Source organism: Peromyscus eremicus, chromosome 6 (assembly GCF_949786415.1).
Source record: "Peromyscus eremicus chromosome 6, PerEre_H2_v1, whole genome shotgun sequence".
NCBI lineage: Eukaryota > Metazoa > Chordata > Mammalia > Rodentia > Cricetidae > Peromyscus > Peromyscus eremicus.
Window position 1 is genome coordinate 88623222 of NC_081421.1, and position 20517 is coordinate 88643738.

General features: G+C 41.0%; 1 protein-coding gene across 4 annotated transcripts in view; it reads right to left on the bottom strand.

The window, feature by feature from the left end:
• The window catches only part of Slc35a3 (solute carrier family 35 member A3), a 66870-nt gene that overhangs the window by 15842 nt on the left and 30511 nt on the right, over positions 1-20517 (bottom strand). For all 4 annotated transcript variants that reach the window (XM_059266154.1, XM_059266155.1, XM_059266156.1 and 1 more), the window contains 4 exons: positions 8718-8922; positions 4007-4161; positions 3799-3921; positions 676-847 (listed from right to left, as the gene is read on the bottom strand). In XM_059266154.1, the coding sequence (XP_059122137.1) occupies positions 676-847; positions 3799-3921; positions 4007-4161; positions 8718-8904 (637 nt within the window). In that variant the 5' untranslated portion in view covers positions 8905-8922. The remainder of the gene's footprint in view (positions 1-675; positions 848-3798; positions 3922-4006; positions 4162-8717; positions 8923-20517) is intronic.

Below are 20517 nucleotides of genomic sequence, written 5' to 3' on the forward strand. Positions count from 1 at the left end.
AACCTGGTGCCAGGGAAACTCCAGGCATCCTCAAGGATGACCTCAGCTGAGACTCCTAGCAACAGTGGAGAGGGTGCCTGAACTGGCCTTCTCCTGTAATCAGATTGGTGACTACCCTAATTTTCATCACAGAGCCTTCATCCAGTAATTGATAGAAGCAGATACAGAGACCCACAGCCAAGCACTGGGCCAAGCTCTGGGAGTCCTGTTGAAGTAAGGGAGAGGGATTGTAGAGCCAGGGTGGTCAAGGTCATGACAGGGGAAAACACAAAAACAGCTGACGTAAGCTCCTGGGAGCTCACAAACTCTGGATCAACAGCTAGGGAACCTACATGGGACTGGCATGTGTGTGACAGCTGTGTAGCTTGGTTTGTTCGTCAGGCTCCCAGCAGTGGCATCAGGACCTGTCCCTGGCATTTGAACTGGCTTTTGGGAACCTATTTCCCGTGCTGGGTTGCCTTACCCAGTCTTGATGCAGGGGAGGAGCTTGGTCCTGCCTCAACTTGGTGTGCCATACTTTGTTGATGCCCATGGGAGGCCTGCCCCTTTCTGAACTGAGATGAAGAGTGGATGGGGGGATAAATAGAGCACAGGAGGAGAGGAGGGAGGGGAAACTGTGGTCGATATGTAAAGTAAACGGAAAAAAATACGTATTAGAAAGCCTTTAAAACTTACCAAGTTGAATGTTTCTTATCCATACTGATTGTTTTGTTTCTTTTAAGATTTTCTCAAAATAAACTCCAGCAAAGCCACTTGAAAAACACGCTGTTAGAACCGCCATGAGGCCTACAAACTGCGAGCCAGTTGAAAGTTCCTTAGAATCCAGCGCTTGAGAATCTGAAGGCCACTGAGTAAAAAGAAAAACAACACTGAGGAGGGCAGTGACATGGTTCAGGGGGTAGGGACGTTTGCTGCCACGACTGACAACCACACGGTGGCTAGAGAGAACAAGTTGTCCCCTGACCTCCACAAGCACACCACGATGCTGGCCCAGTAAACGCACATACAAATGGAAGAAGTTAAGCCCCATCAAGCACAGCTCAAAGAGAAGCTGGTGGGAAGAGAAACACAACACTGCAGGGAAGATACAGTCCATCAGAAATGAAGGACTGTAAAGTCCACGTACCAGGCATGGTTCCCAAATGATCTGGATATTACTGACCATGGTGTATCAACTGACAACTTTTAACTGTTGTAACCCACTATCTGTGTGTCCCCACTGGTCCCCTTCTTCTTTAAACTAGCCCCTGTCTATTTTCATATCATTTTTTTAATCTACATTTCTCTCTCTCTCTCTTTTTTTTTTTTGTTTTGTTTTTTTTTTTGTTTTTCAAGACAGGGTTTCTCTGTGTAGCTTTGCGCCTTTCCTGGAACTTGCTTGGTAGCCCAGGCTGGCCTCGAACTCACAGAGATCCGCCTGGCTCTGCCTCCCGAGTGCTGGGATTAAAGGCGTGCGCCACCACCGCCCAGCCTCTCTCTCTATTTTTTAAGACTGGGTTTCTCTATGTATCCCTGAGTGTACTAGACTCACTCTGTAGACAACGCTGGCCTCAAACTCAGGGATCCACTTGCCTCTGTCTCCCTATTACTGGGATTGAAGGTATGCACCACCAGGCACAGCCCTTAATCTACATTTTTCAAATTCAAAATTATATTGTTTGTTTGAGTCTACTCTAATTTGCTTAACACAATGATCTTCAGCTGTACATTTTTCTATAAATGATGTAATTTCCTTCTTTATGGATAAATAAAACTCCATTGTGTATATATACCACATTTACATTACCCATTCACACACTGATGGGCATCTACCTTGATTCCATAACTACTGTGAACAATCTTGCAAAAAATAATATTTCTGTCAAGCATCTACTTTGAAATGGTATAGCTGGATCATAGTATTCTTACTAACTGAACAAAATGGCTTGGTGGAGAATGTGCTCACTACACAAGCCCGACAACCTCAGCTCAATCTCTGTACTCCACATAAAGGTGGAAGGAGAGAACTGACTCCATAAAGTTGTCCTTTGACCTCCACATGTGCTCTGTGATATGCATGGGCCCACACATCACACACACACACACACACACACACACACACACACACACACACACACACAAAATTAAAATCTTCCCATGGAGGAATCTCTATACTATTTTCCAATTGGCTGCTTTCAGTTATATTCCAACCAGAGGTGTATAAAGATTGATTTCCCCACCATCCCTACCAACATTCGTTGTTTATTTTCCTGATAATAGCCATTCTGATTAGGGTGAAATGGAATCTCAGTGTAGTTTTGATTTACATTTCCCTAACAGCTAAAGACGCTGAACATAGCTGGGTGGTGGAGGTGCACACACCTTTAATCCCAGCACTCAGGCAGAGACAGGTGGATCTCTGTGAGTTCGAGGCCAGCCTGGTTGAGAGAACAGTTCCAGAACAGCCAAGATACACAGAGAAACCCTGTCTCAAAACAAAACAAAACAAAACATAAAAAGATGCTTATCATTTTAGGTACATTTATTAGCTATTTGTATTTCTTCTTTTGAGAACTATCTGGTGAGTTCATTTGCCTGATTATTGGTAGTCTTGGGACTTTGGGTTGGCTGGTTGGTTGTTTTTTGAGTTCTTTATATAACTGGATGCTAATCCTGTCAGATGAAGAACTAGCAAACACCCACTCCCCCTTCAAAGGTTATTTCTTCCGTCTGTTGTTTTCCTTGTCATGCAGCCTTCACATTTCAAGCAATCATATTTGTCAGTTCTTGCTACTGTTTCCTGGTATCGGGATCTATCAAAAAGTCCATGCCACTAGCTATCTCTTAAGTGCTGTCCCTGTTCCCTTTTAGAGTCTCCAAGGGTTCAAGGTTTAGGTTAAAGTCTTCAGTCCATTGGGAACTGAGCTCTGTGCTGGCTGACAGTCTCAGTCTTGTGCTGTGGGTGCATACGCATAGCTTTTGAGCACCATTTGCTGAAGAGGCTCTGTTCTCCAATGTATGCTCTAATCACCTTTGTCAAAAACCAAGTAGCTGTAGCTGCATGCATTTATTTCTGATGCCCCTGTTCTCATCCCTTAGCCTACAAGTCTGTTTTTGGCCAGTACCATGCTGTTTTTATTGCCACCGCTCTAAAGCATAATTTGAAATCAGCTACTGTGACTCCTCCAGCATTGCTTTGTGGGTGCGGTGGAGAGCAGATTGGTGCCTGCCGTCAGGCATTGATCTACATAGACCTGATAAAGATTAAAAAGGATCCTTAATGCACAGAAACGGAGCCGCACTAGGCTTCCTGGTCTTGCAGTCTCCCAACAGCCACCTGCAAGACGGAGCTGGCCGTCAGCTGCCATGAGCTAAGCAGAATAGCGGGCTCCCGCGGTCTCTCCCACAGGTTGCAGTACAGAGACGCTTCTCCCAGCCACTGCCGCTGACTGCGGGCTTGTCAGGAGAGTTACCAGAGTTTGAGGACAGACTCATCTGCAAAGGAAGCTCCAGGTCATCCAGGGCTAAAAAACACAACGATATGTGTGTTTGTGTGCTACTGAGGACCAAAGCAAGTAAGCTTGCCAGTAAACTATGCCACAGACCAACTGTTCAGTTCTTTACTATGAAAAATTCATTCACATTTATTTATTTTTAATCACATATTCTCAATGCAGTATTTGCTTATGGGGAGCCATAAAAAGTATCTGTCAGCATTTACTTGCTTGAACAAGTAATGGAACTATATTCTCTATACGAAATAAGTTGGTTTTTCAAACTGTGATAGAAATGAAAGGCATACTTATCTTGAATAATTACCTGTACAAAAGCAACTCCTGCCATCAGAATTACCAGGGAGAGCCACTGGTACACACCTAATTTTTTACCAAGCATAGACACAGAAAATAACGCTGTTGTAAGTATTTTCAACTGATATGTAACCTAAAAAAGAAAAGAGCAGTATTAATGTTTGGGGTTTTTGTTTGCTTGCTTTTTAAAAGGGCAATTAGAAACGTATCTTAGGTACCTGGTAAGTGGCTGCATCCAGGTTTGACAGTGCCACATAGAGTAAGTTATTCTGAAGAGTATATATCCCTGATGGAATAGCAAGCTTAAGTGTTTCCATGGGTTTATTCAGAATTTCATCGTGCAGCACTCGGTTCAGGGTTCTCACACTGCACTCTAGAAGAAACAAAACAGGGAAATCAGTCAAAGCGTCTCTGAAGAAGTCAGGAGCTCCTTTAGAGGTCTCGGTTTTCTCACTTTAAAAACAGAAAAATGGCCCAGTGATGGTGCCGCACGCCTTTAATCCCAGCACTCGGGAGGCAGAGCCAGGCAGATCTCTGTGAGTTCGAGGCCAGCCTGGACTACAGAGTGAGTTCCAGGAAAGGCGCAAAGCTACACAGAGAAACCCTGTCTCGAAAAAAAAAAACAAACGAACAAACGAAAAACAGAAAACTGAGGACTCAAGAGACAGCTCGGCACGAAGAGAAAAGATTGCTCTTGTAGAGAGCCGGAGTTTGATTCCCAGGACCCAACTGGATGGCTCAAAGACACCTGTAACTCCAGCTTCAAGTGGAGCCGACACTCTGACCTTTGGTAGCATCTGCACTTAGGTACAGAGACAAACACAAACACACACACACACACACACACACACACACATCAAAATTAAAATTTTAAAATAAATCTTTTTTTGTTTCTCTGGGTTTTTTGTTTGTTTGTTTGTTGTTGTTGTTGTTATTTGAGACAAGATTTCTCTGTGAAGCCCTGGCTGTCCTGAAACTTACTCTATAGACCAGGCTGACCTCAAACTCATGGATCCACCTGCCTCTGCCTCCCAAATGCTGGGATTAAAGGCATGAACCACCACACATGGCTAAACTAAATCTTTAAAAACAGGAAAATGTGCTACATTGGGATATTTTTCAGTATAAAGTATACTTTTTGATACAGATGGTTCAAATGTTTAATATTACAAAGTAGCATATTGATATCATTATCCTTATACTCCTTTATTCTGGAAAATAACAAGATTGAGTACATAGGGGCTGGAGAGATGGCTCAGCAGTCAAGAGCACTAGCTGCTCTTCCAGAGGACCAGGATTCTATTCCCAGTACCTACATCGTGGCTCACAACCAGCTGTCACTCCAGTTCCAGGGGATGCAATGCCATCTTCTGACCTCTGCAGACACCAGGCACATATGTGATGTACAGACACACATGCAGACAAAAACATCCGTGTGTGTGTGTGTGTGTGTGTGTGTGTGTGTGTGTGTGTTGTGTGTGTGTGTGTGTGTGTGTGTGTGTGTGTGTACGTATGTAAGATACAAAATGAAAAGGAAGAAGTCAAACTTTCCCTATTTGCAGATGATATGATAGTATATATAAGTAACCCCAAAAATTCTACCAGGGAACTCCTACAGCTGATAAACACCTTCAGCAATGTGGTGGGATATAAGATTAACTCAAAAAAAAAAAAAAATCAGTAGCTCTCCTATATACAAATGATAAATGGGCTGAGAAAGAAATCAGAGAAATATCACCTTTCACAATAGCCACAAATAATATAAAATACCTTGGGGTAACTCTAATTAAACAAGTGAAAGACCTGTATGACAAGAACTTTAAGTCTTTGAAGAAAGAAATCGAAGCTATCAGAAAACAGAAAGATCTCTCATGCTCATGGATAGGTAGAACCATAATAAAAATGGCAATCTTACCAAAAGCAACCTATAGATTCAATGCAATCCCATCAAAATCCCAACACAATTCTTCATGGACCTTGGAAGAACAATAATCAATTTCATATGCAAAAACAAAATACCCAGGATAGCTAAAACAATTCTTTACAATAAAGCAACTTCTGGAGGCATCACCTTCCCTGACTTCAAGCTCTATTATAGAGCTATAGTAATAAAAATAGCTTGGTATTGGCATAAAAACTGACATGTGAACCAATGGAATCAAATTGATGACCCTGTCATTAATCCAAAAACCTATGAACACCTGATTTTTGACAAAGAAACCAAAACTGTACAATGGAAAAAAGAAAGCATCTTCAATAAATGATGTTGGCATGACTGGATGTCAACATGTAGAAGATTACAAATAGATCCATATCTATTGCCACGCAAAAACTCAAGTCCAAGTGTGTCAAAGACCTCAACATAAATCCACCTACACTGAACCTGATAGAAGAGAAAGTAGGAAGTAGCCTTGAACACACTGGTACAGGGGACCACTTCTTAATATAATACCAGTAGCACAGACACTGAGAGCAACAATTAATAAATACGACCTCCTGAAACTGAGAAGCTTTTGTAGGGCAAAAGACACAGTTAATAAGACAAAACGACAGCCTACAGAATAGGAAAAGATCTTCACCAACCCCACATCTGACAGAGGGCTGATCTCCAAAATATATAAAGAACTCAAGAAACTAGACAGCAAAATACCAAACAATCCAATTAAAAAATGGGCTATAGAGCTAAATAGAGAATTCTCAACAGAAGAATTTCAAATGGCCAAAAGACATTTAAGGAATTGTTCAACATCATTAGTCATCAGGGAAATGCAAATCAAAATGATTCTGAGATACCATCTTATACCTGTCAGAATGGCTAAAATCAAAAACACTGATGACAGCTTATGTTGGAGAGGATGTGGAACAAGGGGAACACTCCTCCTCTGTTGGTAGGAGTACAAAGTTGTACAGCCACTTTGGAAATCAGTATGGCAGTTTCTCAGAAAATTGGGAATCGATCTACCTCAAGACCCAACGATCCCACTCTTGGGAATATACCCAAGGGATGTTCAATCATACCATAAGGACACTTGCTCAACTGTTTTTATAGCAGCATTATTTGTAATAGCCAGAACCTGGAAACAACCTAGATGCCCTTCAACTGAAGAATGGATAAAGAAAATATGGCATATATAAACAATGGAGTACTACTCAGCAGTTAAAAAAAAAATGACATCATGAAATTTGTAGGCAAATGGATAGAACCAGAAAATATCATCCTGAGTGAGTAACCCAGACTCAGAAGGACAAACATGGTATGTGCTCACTCATAGGATAACCAAAGGATAACCAAACTACAATCCACAGCTCCAGAGAAGCTAGGTAACAAGGAGCACCCTAAGAGGGATGAATGGATCGCCCTGGGAAGGGGAAATAGATGAGATCTCCTGAGTAAACTGGAGGTGGGGAGGGGGCAATGGAAGGTAGGGGTTGGGAATGGGGGAATGGGGGATATGGGATGGTCAAACTGGAAAAGGGACAGAGTGGACGAGCAACGAAAGAGATACCATGATAGAGGGAGACATCGTGGGGATAGGAAGAAATCTGGTGCTAGGGAAGTTCTCAGGAATCCACAGGGATGACCCCAGCTTAGACTACTAGCAGTAGTGGAGGGGGTACCTGAGCTGGCCTACCCCAGTGATCAGATTGGTGAATGCCTTAACTGTCATCATAGAGCCTTCATCTAGTAACTGATGGAAACTGATGCAGAGAGCCATAGCCAAGCACCAGGCTGAGCTCCAGAAGTCCAGCAGAAGAGAGGGAGGAGGGATTCTATGAGCAAGAGCATTAAGACCATGATGGGGGAAACTACAGAGACAACCAAACCAAGCTAGTGGGAACTCATGAATTTTGGACTGACAGCTGTGGAGCTTGCAGTGGGACTGAACTGGATGGATGAGACAGTTGTGAAGCTAGGTCTGTTTGAGGGGCCCCTGACAGCAGGAATAGGATCTAGTCCTGGTGCATGAACTGGCTTTTCGGAGCCCATTTGTCTGTGGTGGGACACTTTGCACAGCCTTGATGCAGGGGGAAGGGCTTGGGCCTGCCTCAACTGAATGTACCAGGCTTTGCTGACTCCCCATGGGAGGCCTTACCTTTTTGGAGGAGGAGATGGGGGGTGGGCTGAGGGGGAATGCTGGTGGGGGGAGCAGCGGAAGAAGGGATAAGGGAGGGATCTGCGGTTGGTATGTGGAATGAATAAAAAATTTCTTAACAAAACAGAACAAAAAAAAACAAACCCCAAAACCAAATAAATAAACAAAAAAACAAAACAAAACAAAACAAAAAACAAAAACAAAAAACTCCACCAGAATGGCTTTAGTACCAGCCAAGTAAAATTGGTATTAACACAGTTGTGCATGTGTGTATGAGTTGGTGCTGGCTGTCCTCCTAAGTGGCTCTTCACCTATTTTAGACAAGGCCTCACTGAACCTCAAGCTTCTCCCGTGCTCCGCCCACCTCTGCCTCCAAGTGCTATAGTACCAAGCTCACACTGCTACACCCAGCTATTTACATGGGTGCGGAAGAGCCAAACTCAGGTCCTCACACTTGCATGGCAAGCATTTTATCAGCTGAACCCTCCCCCTGGGCTCTGTCATAATAATTTTTTTTTTTTTTTTTTGGTTTTTTGAGACAGCGTTTCTCTGTGTAGCTTTGCGCCTCTCCTGGAACTCACTTGGTAGCCCAGGCTGGCCTCGAACTCACAGAGATCCGCCTGACTCTGCCTCCCAAGTGCTGGGATTAAAGGCGTGCGCCACCACCGCCTGGCTATAATAATTTTTTAATATTGAAATGTTTAGGGAATTTAAATAATATCTACAGAAATTAAATAATGCAAGAAATCAAATGTGCAGTCACAAATACACTTACATATATATAAATTAGACTAATCAAATAAATCAAATGCAAAAAAACACCCTAGATACCTACTACTGTCTTTGTAGACTAAAAAGATGCAGGCCATTATCTTCAAAAATTCAGCGACAACCACTGCTGTAGAAGATAGGTAACGAGGACCCTCCTCTTTTAAAGTCCTAGAATAACGCATCGTAAGAACCAGACTGGTAGTCTGAAACACTAAAATTCCCAAGGAAAGATATTTTAGGTTGGCAGACATTGTTTTCTCTTCATTGGTCTGAAAAACAAAATGAATAGGGCAAGTTAATCAATACTGTTATTAAAATATACAGAAACTAATATCTAACAAGAGACAGCGGTTCCAAAAACAATGATACAAGCCTCCTCTTTTTTCTAATTGCAACCAAAAAGCCTGGACCAAAACCAAAGGCACCTCCCAGAAAATTTGGGATGAAGGAAACAGGGCAAGCTGATTTAGGTCTAAGTGATGAATGAGCCAGTACCGAATTCTTGGAGATTTCTGGCTACCTATGTTTTCTACCAAGTGCTACAGTACCATATCATCTGGAACTGTCAACAGTGTAGAACAGCAAAACAGCTGAGGAAAACTCAGTTTCTCTAACCAAAGGACCAAAGACAGTTGTCCTAAACACTGTTACCATTCCAGATGAATAAATGAAACTGTAGGGAGCCTTGTTAACTCTCAGGACCAGAACCAATGAGAGCAGAGGTGGTGACCCCTCCCTCTCCTACTAGACTCTGCAGACACAGACTATGGAGTGGAGTCCTGTTGGCCACTCCTGCATCATACAAAGTGAGAATCAGCAAACAGAATTCCCACTCTTCCCCAAGTGTCTGTGAATAAAAGAGATTTAAGTAGGAACCAGAGTATCATAATATACAAATTTTCAAGATACAACTCAAAATGAGTATATTCACCAAAAATCAAAACAAATCTTAATTTGGTTAAATAGCAACAATCAACAGATGGTACAAAAAAAAAAATAGCTCATATGTTCGTGTCACAAGAATTTCAAGGAAGCTACTATAAAAATACAGCAACTAAACACACAGGAGAGCAGGCCCTGCACCTCACCTGGGCAACACAATAGAGCCAACCCCATTGGGGGAGGTGTGAGTGAGCCAGCCCCAAAGTTGTGAACATGAGAGAGCTATCCCCATTACTCGTCTGTCATGTTGCAGCATGAGTGGGGAGAGATGCCCTCCCCCACCCCATCTCACCTCCACCCATCAATGCCTGAGGTAGGTGGGAGAGCTGGCCCTAAGGTCATAAGAGCAGGAGAGTGGCCCCTATATCATGACTGGGCAACAAAGTAGAGCTGGCCCTGAAGGTGTAGGTGTGGGAGAACCAACCCTGAGGATGTAAAAGTGGGAAAACTGGCCCCACCCACTACTCATCCCTGCAAGCAGTAAACTAACCAGGGCAATGCTGAAGAGCTCACCCTGGTGGTGGGGACAAGGGAGGCTGGTGGGCTGACCAACCCTGCAACTACCTAGGCCCAGAACCAGGGTTATGACTTGATCCACCCCAACATCCAGCCTATCTGTGATCTGTTGGAGCACATAAAGGCACCAGTCCTGCAGACCCAACGCTGCAGGATCTCCACGACACAGGGCAACAACAGGATAATCAAGAGGAGTCCCAGTGAGGGCCCAGCATCAACAGTGTAGCAGAAACCAGAGGCCTCGAACCAGATCAATGACTCTTTGCAATGAATGCTTGCAAGTAAAGATATATGGACAAAAGAGTTCATTGCATGATTCACACTGCAGCTTCCATGACCAGATCAATTTTTCTTTTTTTTTTTTTTCTTTTCCTCTTAAATTTAATTTTACATTACTGGGGGGGGGGCGGTTTGCAAGGGCAGAGGACAGATACGAAGGGACAGGGAAATGAATGGGATGGAGATGCATAACGTGAATGACACAAAGAATAAATAAAAAATACAGCAACAAGAAATTATTAAACTTCTTAAAAATAATTTTAAACCCATAAAGACAAAAAAATAGAATAGTTCTCATGCACTTTTCCCCAGGTTCCCTAATAACAAAAGCCACAGTCCTTCTAATCCAATAAAATATTTCAACATTGTTCCAAGAGACTTTTATGAAGCTTGCTGTGTATCTCTAAGAAACAACCCAGTCCCAAAAGACTCACCTTAAACATAAAGCCAGAGATATGCTGAAATGTAAAAGGACTAGGCCATCTTAGTACTTTGATACCTGGAGTCCCAGCTATTTGAGAAACTAAGCTAGGAAGATCACTTAAGCCCAGGAGTTCAAGACCAGTCTGAGCAATTTAGTGAAGAACAGTCTCACAAAACAAGGAAGAAGAAAGGGATTTGTTGAAGGGAAGGAGAAGGGGGACAAGGGAAGAGATGGGCAGGAAGGGAAAAGATACCATGAGAAAACTATGAAGACAAATGGAGGACTTATATTAACATTAGGTAAAAAGCTTATATAAAAATTACTTCTAGACTTGAGGATATTTCACAGTAATAAGGAGGTGAAGTGCTTATCTAAATTGTTCTATTACTAATAAAAACTCAGGAGTCAGATATTGGGATACAAAATCAAGAAAGCAACAGAGGAAGAACTAGCTGACCCTGTTTCTCCACCTTCCCAGATTGAAAAGGCTGCAAATCTCTCCAAACCCCTCTCTACTCTTCCTGTGCCTCTCTATCTGGGCCCTCCAAAATCTCTATGACTAATTCTGGTTAGCTAGTTGTGGACTCCACCCCTTGATTCAAGGTTTAACTTTATTAACAGTCTTGGAGTTTCACTGTGCAATCAAATATCCCAGAACAAAAAGGGTAAATACACCAGGAAGCTATAGCCATTATAAATGTGTATGTATCTCATTACAGCAGTTTCAAAACACATAAAACAAAATGAACAGAAATAAAAGAAAAATAATAGATAAATCCAGTCATAACTATAATATATAACCTACTTTTCTTAAAAAAAAAAAAAAGGTAGAATGAGAAAAAAATCAATAAAAGATCTAGAAGGTTTCAACAATTCTATCAACCACCACAACTACAGTACACATGGAGACAGTCCACTCAAATCTTCCAAGGAAGCGCTTAAGCATAGTCGCCAGTGTTTCCCACTCAAGATCCTAAACCTTTTGCCTCAGATTGATCTAAAGATATAATACAATCCCCCCAAAAAATCCCTATAGCCTTCTGTGGTGTACCAAATAAGAATGGCCCCCACAGGCTCATATATTTGAATGCTTAGTCAGCGGGGAGTAGCATTATTTGAGAAGGATTAGGAGGTATGGTCTTGTTGGAGGAAGTGTGTCACTTGGGGTGGGCTTTGAGGTTTCGAAAGGCCAAGCCAGGCCCAGTGTCACCTGCAAGTCCTGTGGGTGGATCAGGATGTAGCTCTCAACTACTTCTCCAGCACCATGCCTGCCTGCAAGCTTCCATGCTCCCTGTGCCATGATGATAATGAGCTAAACCTCTGAAACTGTAGGCAAGCCCCCCAATTAAATGCTTTCTCTTATAAGAGTTGCCTTGGTCATGGTATCTCTTCATAGAACAATGACTAAGACATCTTTAGTAGAAACTAGAAAGCTGATTTCTTTTTTTCTTTTTTGGTATTACTTTTTAAGTTGTCTGTTTCAGGATCTCCCTTTTTCGCCTCTTGGATTCAAGTGATTCTCCTGCCTCAGTTTTTGGAGTAAATGGAGCCACGAGTCATATGCTGCCAAGCTGATTTTAAGTCTCACATGCAGGGGCTAGAGAGATGGCTCAGAGGTTAAGGGTTAAGAGGTTTAGGCTGTTATTCCAGAGGTCCTGAGTTCCATTCTAGCAACCACACAGTGGCTCACAACCATCTCTAATGAGATCTGGTGCAAGGATACATTCAAACAGAACACTGTATACATAATAAAGAAATAAATCTTTCAAAAAGGACTCACATACAAATATGAAGGACCTAGGCAATGAAAACATTTGGAAAGAGCAAGTTGAGGGAATTAAATAAAACACTGATCTTCCAGACTCACTAGAAAGCTACAGAAGATGACCATCATAAGCATAGGGGTATAAAGCAATAGAATACAGTCTAGTATTGGATCCATAAACCCTACTTTGTTCAGGCAGCTATCAATACCTTTTCCTAGGTAGCTTATAAACAGGAATTTATTTCTCACAGTTCTGGAAACCAAAGGTTCCAGATGACTATGCTGGCACTGTCTGGTGCTGGTAAGGTCTTTCTTCTAGGATTGAAGATGACCATATTGACATTGTACCCTCACATGGTAGAGCATCAAGAGTTCTTTGGGGGCCTTAATCTTGTCTATGGGGGCTCCATTCTCATAATCCAATTATTACCCAAAGGTTGTACTCTCCAATACCATCACACTGAGATCTGGCACAGTGGTTGAGTGCATACTACCTTGCAGAGGACCTGAATTCAGTTCCTAGCACATTTCAGACAGCTCCTAACCACCTGTAATTCCAGCTCCTGGGGACCTGATGCCCTCTTCTGGACCCTGTAGGCACCTGCATTCACACATATACATATACGTACACACACAATTAAAAATAAGGTAAGTCAAATCTTTTTAACATATCACCTATGAGCCAGAGAGAAGGCTCAACAAATCAAAGTGTTAACTAGTAAGACTGATGGCCCAAGTTCAACCTTGGGGATCAAGGCATCCATTGACTCACACCTGTAACTACCACGGCCAGATGGGAGGCAGACAAAAATCATCCAGACACCACTGGTTAGGTGGGCTGGAGTAATCAGGATGACAGCAGGAAAAAGAGAGATCTTGTCTTAACAAGGAAGGGGAGATTCAATTCCTGAAAGTTGGCCTCTGACCTCCACATGCATACCATAGCACATATGTACTCACAGAGACACATACACACACATGCATGCACAAATATACAGGATAAATTATATCTGAAACATAACTTTCATGAAGAATATATGCTATATAATGTGGTGATATATTTAAACTTGGCCTGAAGATCAGAGAACAGAACAAGCCACTAGATTAAAGATAAAGGCCAGACAGTGTGGCACACACCTTTAATCCTAGCACTCAGGAGGCAGAGATCCATCTGGATCTCTGTGAGTTCAAAGCCTGGACTACAAGAGATTGACTCAGTCTAGGAGAAAAAACAGAGCCAGGCAGTGGTGGCACACACCTTTAATCCCAGTACTGGGAAGCACACACACGCCATTAATCCCAGGAAGTGATGGCTGGGCAGAGAAAGGTAAATAAGGCGTGAGGAGACAGGAACTAAAGGCTTTTTCCGGCAGAAACATCACTTTCAGCTAGATGTTTTTTCGGGCTGAGGAGTTGGTGAGGTAAGAGGTGATGGCTGTGACTTGTTCCTTTGTCTCTCTGATCTTTCAGCATTTACCCCAATATCTGGGTACGGGCTTTTATTAGAAGGCCTTTTAAAATCAAACAACAATATAATTCCATTTATATAAAATTCTCAGAAAAAGCAAAATTAATCTGTATCAATAGATACAAACTTAAGACTGGAATTAGGGGCTGACTACAAAGGCATAATAAAGAATTAATTCTGTTGGTGATGAAGAAATTCTGGGTGGTGATTATATAATGATCACTGATTTATCAGAAATCACAGGACTGCAGTTAAAGTAGGTACATTTTATTGCAAGTAGATTAAACTTCAATTAAGCCCACTTTAAAAATGAGTGGTCAAGGCCACAGTGAATGACAGCATTCTTTACCGGGGTTTCTTGTTAGCTTTACCTCCGCCCCTGGTATCTTTGGATTAATACCAGGCATGTTCTGTTACCATGGTCTTAACACAACTTTCTTTCCATGACTCCATCCTCCACTCAAATTCTCTAAATCTGTATGAACTTTCTGCAGTATATTTCTTTGGAACTCTCACAGCCAAGCTATTGAGGGTACTAGATAAATGACCACCCCACAACTACTAACTACTAAAATAATATATGATCAAGCAGATTCAGCAACTATTATTGGTCCCTACATTAGGCTAAGTATTGTGCTTACAGAGAAAACTTAACCACCTCCCTTTCTTTCTCTGAGACAGGACCCTGGTAAGCCTGGAACTTGATATGTAGAACTTGAATTTAACAGAAATCTGCTTGCTTCTGACTCCAAAGTGCTGGGATTAAAGGCATGTACCACCATGCCAGATGGAAACCTAGTCTGTTTTGGTTTGTTTTTTTTTTTGTTTTTCAAGACAGGGTTTCTCTGTGTAACAGTCCTGGCTATCCTAGAACTTGCCTTGTAGACCAGGCTAGCCTTGAACTCACAGAGATCCGCCTGTCTGCCTCCTGAGTGCCGCTGGGATTAAAAGTGTGCAATACCACCGTCTGGCTCAGAAACCTATTATTTAGGAAGGTTAACATTTATTTTTATTTTATATGCATACATGCTTTGCTTGCATATATGTATTGCACCACATGTGTGCCTGGTGCCCGTGGAGGTCAGAAAAGGGTGTGGAATCCCCTGCAACTGCAATTAAGTTGGTTGTGAGCCACCATCTGAGTGCTGGGAAGTGCCAGTTCTTCTGCAAGAGTAATATGTGCTCTTGACAACTGAGCCAACTTTCTAGCTCCTTAAAAATGTCATTTTTATTTTATGTGTATGGGTGTTTGCCTGCGTGTATGTATATACCATGTCCGTGAAGTGTTTTCAGAGGCCAGAAGCATTGGATCCTCTGGAACAGTAAGCTACTATGTGGGTGCTTGGACTAGAATCCAGGTCCTCTCAAGAGCAGCCAGTGCTCTTAATCAATGAGACATCTCTCCAGCTCCAAAAACTATTCTTGAAAACAAAAATGCTGTTTACAAAACTTGGCAATTCCTACCCATTTCTAAATATACTCCAAACATGAACAATGCCACATTATAAGGATAAAAATTTTAAGAATAAAAAACGTATGTTCACCACTAAATACACATACATAAATCACTGGAGATATTATCGTAAGCATTTTACTTGAATTTCAGAGACAAAATTGAACAATATACTTCTTTGCTACACAAATGAATCACCTTACAGGAACAAATACAGAGATTTCTTTATTAGCCATCTGCCTCACTTCTGTAAGCACTTACTAGCAAAAAAGTCCTAATGTGAAATACAAAGACAGCATGTTAGAGGTGGTTCATACTTTAGAACAACATCTAATTTGACCTCTTCATGTTAAAAGTGAAAAATAAATAAATATGTATATTTATATGTGTATACATAAACACACACACACACATACACACACACACACACACACACACACACACACACACGTATATATATTTATTTATATACTGGGCTCATATCCAGAAAATATATTACGTAATTTATATGTAGAGAATTTTCATAATGTAGAAAGAAGACAAAATCAATTTAAAAATTGGCAAAAGGTATTTCACCAATAATAAAGACAAATGAACCAATGAACCAATAAAGAAAAGATGTCTGACATCGCAGACACAAGAGAAATAACAATTAAAACCACAATGAGCTATACCTACCGGAACTGCTAACTTCTGGGGAGTGGGAAATAACTGGGGAGCATTTTAGAAGTGGATCATGCTTTAGAAATTATCTAAAATAATTGGTTTTCATTTTAAAAATGAATAAAATAATCAAGTCTGAAAACTTGCTCACAGTCACATTCGATATTAGAAACACCAGCTCACGTAGTTAAATAGCTTTCTTAGTCCATAGTACACGCTACTATAAAATGCTAGTACACTATGGTGCCTTTTTCTCTACACAGAGAGAAAGATGCCAGTCACTCTAGAAAATATCAGAGTGACTTCAAACATGTTCAAGGAAGTCAGTTATGCACTTATTCTGTGCTACCAAGATCATTAATACACCAATCTTAACAACAATGTTCCAATTTCTTAGCAAATGAAGATTCAAAGCTCAATTTCTGGCCAGGTATGGTGGTACATGCATGTAATCCCAGCACCTGGAGGTAAGCAGCAGCTGGTTTACATAGAGTCCCAGGCCACTCAAGGATACATAGTTAGACTCTGCCTCAATAAATAAACAAAGAGGTTTCTAAGCCAGGATGTACTTTCACAGTTTTGCTTTTCCATTCCCAAACATCTGTGTACACATTCTCAAATACAGAGCTTAGTAGTGTTTCCAGCTCTTACTTTTAAACCACAGTGACGTGACAGCAACCACGCAGCTCCTGCCTCTCAAAGTCCTTCCCATCCTCTGGGCAGGAAACGTTTCTAGGTTTGGTTAGGCTCTCTTACAGACCTTCCCTTCCTTTTTGTTTGGACTGATCAAACTCAGGTTCTGGCACATACCAGGCCAGTTCTTTGTCACTGAGTTACACTCCCAGCCCTCATCAATAAATGTTACACTTGCTTACTAATTGCCATATTTCATCTGAATTGCTAAGTACATTTAGTATTAATACAGTTGAGTTTATTATTTTTAAATCTGAGGAAAAATATACAACACAACTCCATTGATCTAAATTCCATTCATTTAGATTCAGTGAGTTCAGATGGTGGCTTGATCAGAACTTTCTTTTACAGTTTGAACAAAAAAATTAGTGACCTTATTTCAAAATCAAAGAGATTGTCCGTAATTATTTAATAGTCTTCAGAAAAAAAAATGGAGGGCTAGAGACTTAGGTAAGTGGTACAGCACTTGCTTAGTACGTTTATATGAGGCCCTGGGGTGCAAAAAAAAAAAAAAAAAAAAAAAAAGGAAATAATGGCTTTTCAAATACAATGAAGGCCAGATGTTGTGGTGCCTTTAATCCCAGCACTCTGGAGGCAGACAAACAGATCTCTGAGTTCAAAGCTAGCCTGATCTACATAGTTACATACCCAGCTTCAGGCCAGCCAGGGCTAAATAGTGAGACTTTGTCTCCAAAAAAAAAAAAAAAAAAAAAGCAACAACAACAAAACCACAAATGTACTAGAACCCACAATTTAAATATATCTATATGGTAATTATGTCCTTCGTTTTCATTAAAGTAGTTCCTTTAGGATCCAAAGGTCCTTGTTTTATAAAGATCTGATGAGCAATTCTAAGTCACTTCAAGTATTAAAAATCATAAGTATGCATTGCAGGGCTGGCAGTCTACTTCAGCAGTGGAGTCCCTGCCCAGCTTGCAGGAGGTTGTGGTTTTAATTCCCAGCACTGCAAACACACATGCATGCCATAAGGCATATACATCCTTAATGCACATTACTAGTGCTTACCTCCTTCCTCAAATTAATCAGGATTACTAAGATATCAGCTGTATATATGATCATCAGTTGAATTGCAGACATATATTAATTTCTGAAATACTCGTATACACTGCTAGACATAATGGCAGAGGCAGAGGCAGGAGGATCTCTGTGAGTTCAAGGCCAGCCTGATCTACACAGCAAGTTTAAGGACAGCCAGGAAGACTATATAAGAGACCCTGTCTCAAAACAAAAACAAAAAAACCATATACCAATCATTTCTATTCATCTTTTCAGATGGGTCTTATAGACAAATCTGAAAATCCGTATGGCTGCAGACTTACTTCCAGTGACTTACTACCTACAGTCAGTATAATCTTTAGGTCTGTGAATAAAGCCTGTCATGCAGAGACAATATCTGTTTTACTGATACATGATGTCACATTAACAATCAATAGATTATATGTTTACACAATATTCCAAAATGTAATAAAGTCATGACATGGTATCATACATCCCAATATTCAGGAGGCTGAGGCAGGAAGAGCAAGTATGAAACCTGTCTGGACTACACAGCAAGAAGCTATACCAAAAAAAAAAAAAAAAAAAAAAAACAACAAAAGGAAATAAAACAAAAAACAACAAAACTTCCAAACACACATTTTAAAAGACTATTAAAATTATGCTGAAATCTTCCTTTTATTGTAAAACCAAAAACTTAATTTTAGGGTGAGCTATGTTTACATTTTTAAATACCAATTATAAAATATACACCCTTTGTACAATGTAATAGTCTACTAGAAATCAGCAACATAACAGAGTGGGCATGCAGACACAAAGTGGGCGAGCAGCCCATGCCTGTAATCTCAGCGCTCCAGAGGCTGAGGCAGGAGACCTGCTGCACACTGAGTGGGAGGCCAATATGGGCTATATAGTAAAATAGTGCCTCCAACACACACATGCACACGCGTACATAAGTGTCATGCAAATGTTAAGATCACATCAGCTACTAGACCAAAACAACTACAGATGTAAAAACAGACCTCTTAAGGTTTTCTAAATAAATGAACAAAAAAAAGCAAAGATATTCAAAAATGTTAAGCTCAGTTGCTATTTTTTTTTGTTCACCTTCTTCCATGTTGCTAAACCTTACAAACTGGTAGCTGTATACTAATGGCAAAATTCATCATGGCTGATTTGATAACTGACACTGGATTTCTACCTAGCTGACTCAAAAGTATAAGTGGGAATGGGGTTTGCAGAGATGGGGTTAGGAGCACTTGCTGCTCTTAGAGAGGACTTTGGTTCCATTTCCAACATCCACGTGGCAGTTCACAACCCCAGTTTCAGGAGATCTGCTGCCCTCTTCAGCGTCCTCAGGTACTAGGTATGCACATGGTGCACACACACATACACGTAGGCAACACTCATACACATAAAATTATTTTAAGTATATATGGTATGTAAAATATCCAAACAATATTCTCGAAACACCTAATAATCTTGTGGGAAAAGTACAAAAAAAAATTTTATAAGTGAAGAAAATGAAGAAATTCATGATATTGATATGATCAGTTTTGATTCTATAACTGAAACAGTATTTATTATAGCTCAATTTTAGGGGGATAGTGTTATCTTATTCTTATTTTTATTATTTTGGTTTTTCAAGACAGGGTTTCTGTGTAGCTCTGGCTATCTTAGAAATGGATATATAGACCAGGCTAAGGCTAGCCTCAAACTGGCCTCCGCCTCCCGAGTGCTGGGATTAAAGGAGCACACCACCACACCTGGCTTGAATTTTCTTTTTAATTACATGTATGTGTTTGTGAGTAGTGCAGGTACCCACAGAAGCCAGAGGTATCAGATCCCCCTGGGGCTGGAGTCATAGGTGGTTTGTGAAGTACCTAATGTGGGTGCTGGGAACTGAACTCTGATCCTCTGGAAAACCGTCTGCGTTCTTAAAGGCTGAGCCACGTCTCTATTCCCTGTTGTTTGGGACAGGTCTCACCATATAGTCTAGGCTGGCGTCTAACTTGTAGCAATCCTCTGCTTCTGTTGGGATTATAGATGTGTGTCCGATGCTGAGTGCTGATTTAGTCTTAGATGCATAAAAGGTCAATAACCCTTTTTTTAAAAAAAAGTAACTTGAGGCCAGGTGGTGGCAGCACACACCTTTAATCCCAGCTGAGGCAGGTGGATCTCTGAGAGTTTGAGGACAGCCTGGTCTGTTACACAGAGAAACCCAATCTCCAAAAACCAAAACCAAAACTTGCTGTAGACAGAACCTAAGGCCTTGGACATGCTAGCCAAGAACTCTCCCACTAAGCCAATCCACAGCTGACGTTTGGGTGCCTACAAGTGCCTAGTATATTCGAAATTAAATAGCTTTTCACTGTTTCTCACTGGCCTTTCTTCCTCAACGTGTTATGTGTCTGTTTAAACAAGACCCTATCATTGGTGTAAGTTAGAGCTCTGTCAATTTTTAACTTGTTCTTTCATAGACTAGAGAACTTCCATTATTACATTCAAGTAAAATCAAGTGTTCAAATATTTCTTTAGCTATACAAATAAAAATCTATTTCATGCCAATTTATAGATAAAATTTGTTCAGCATTCAGTGATATGGAAAACAATGACGTTACCTAAGAAGAGACACGTTCCCCTT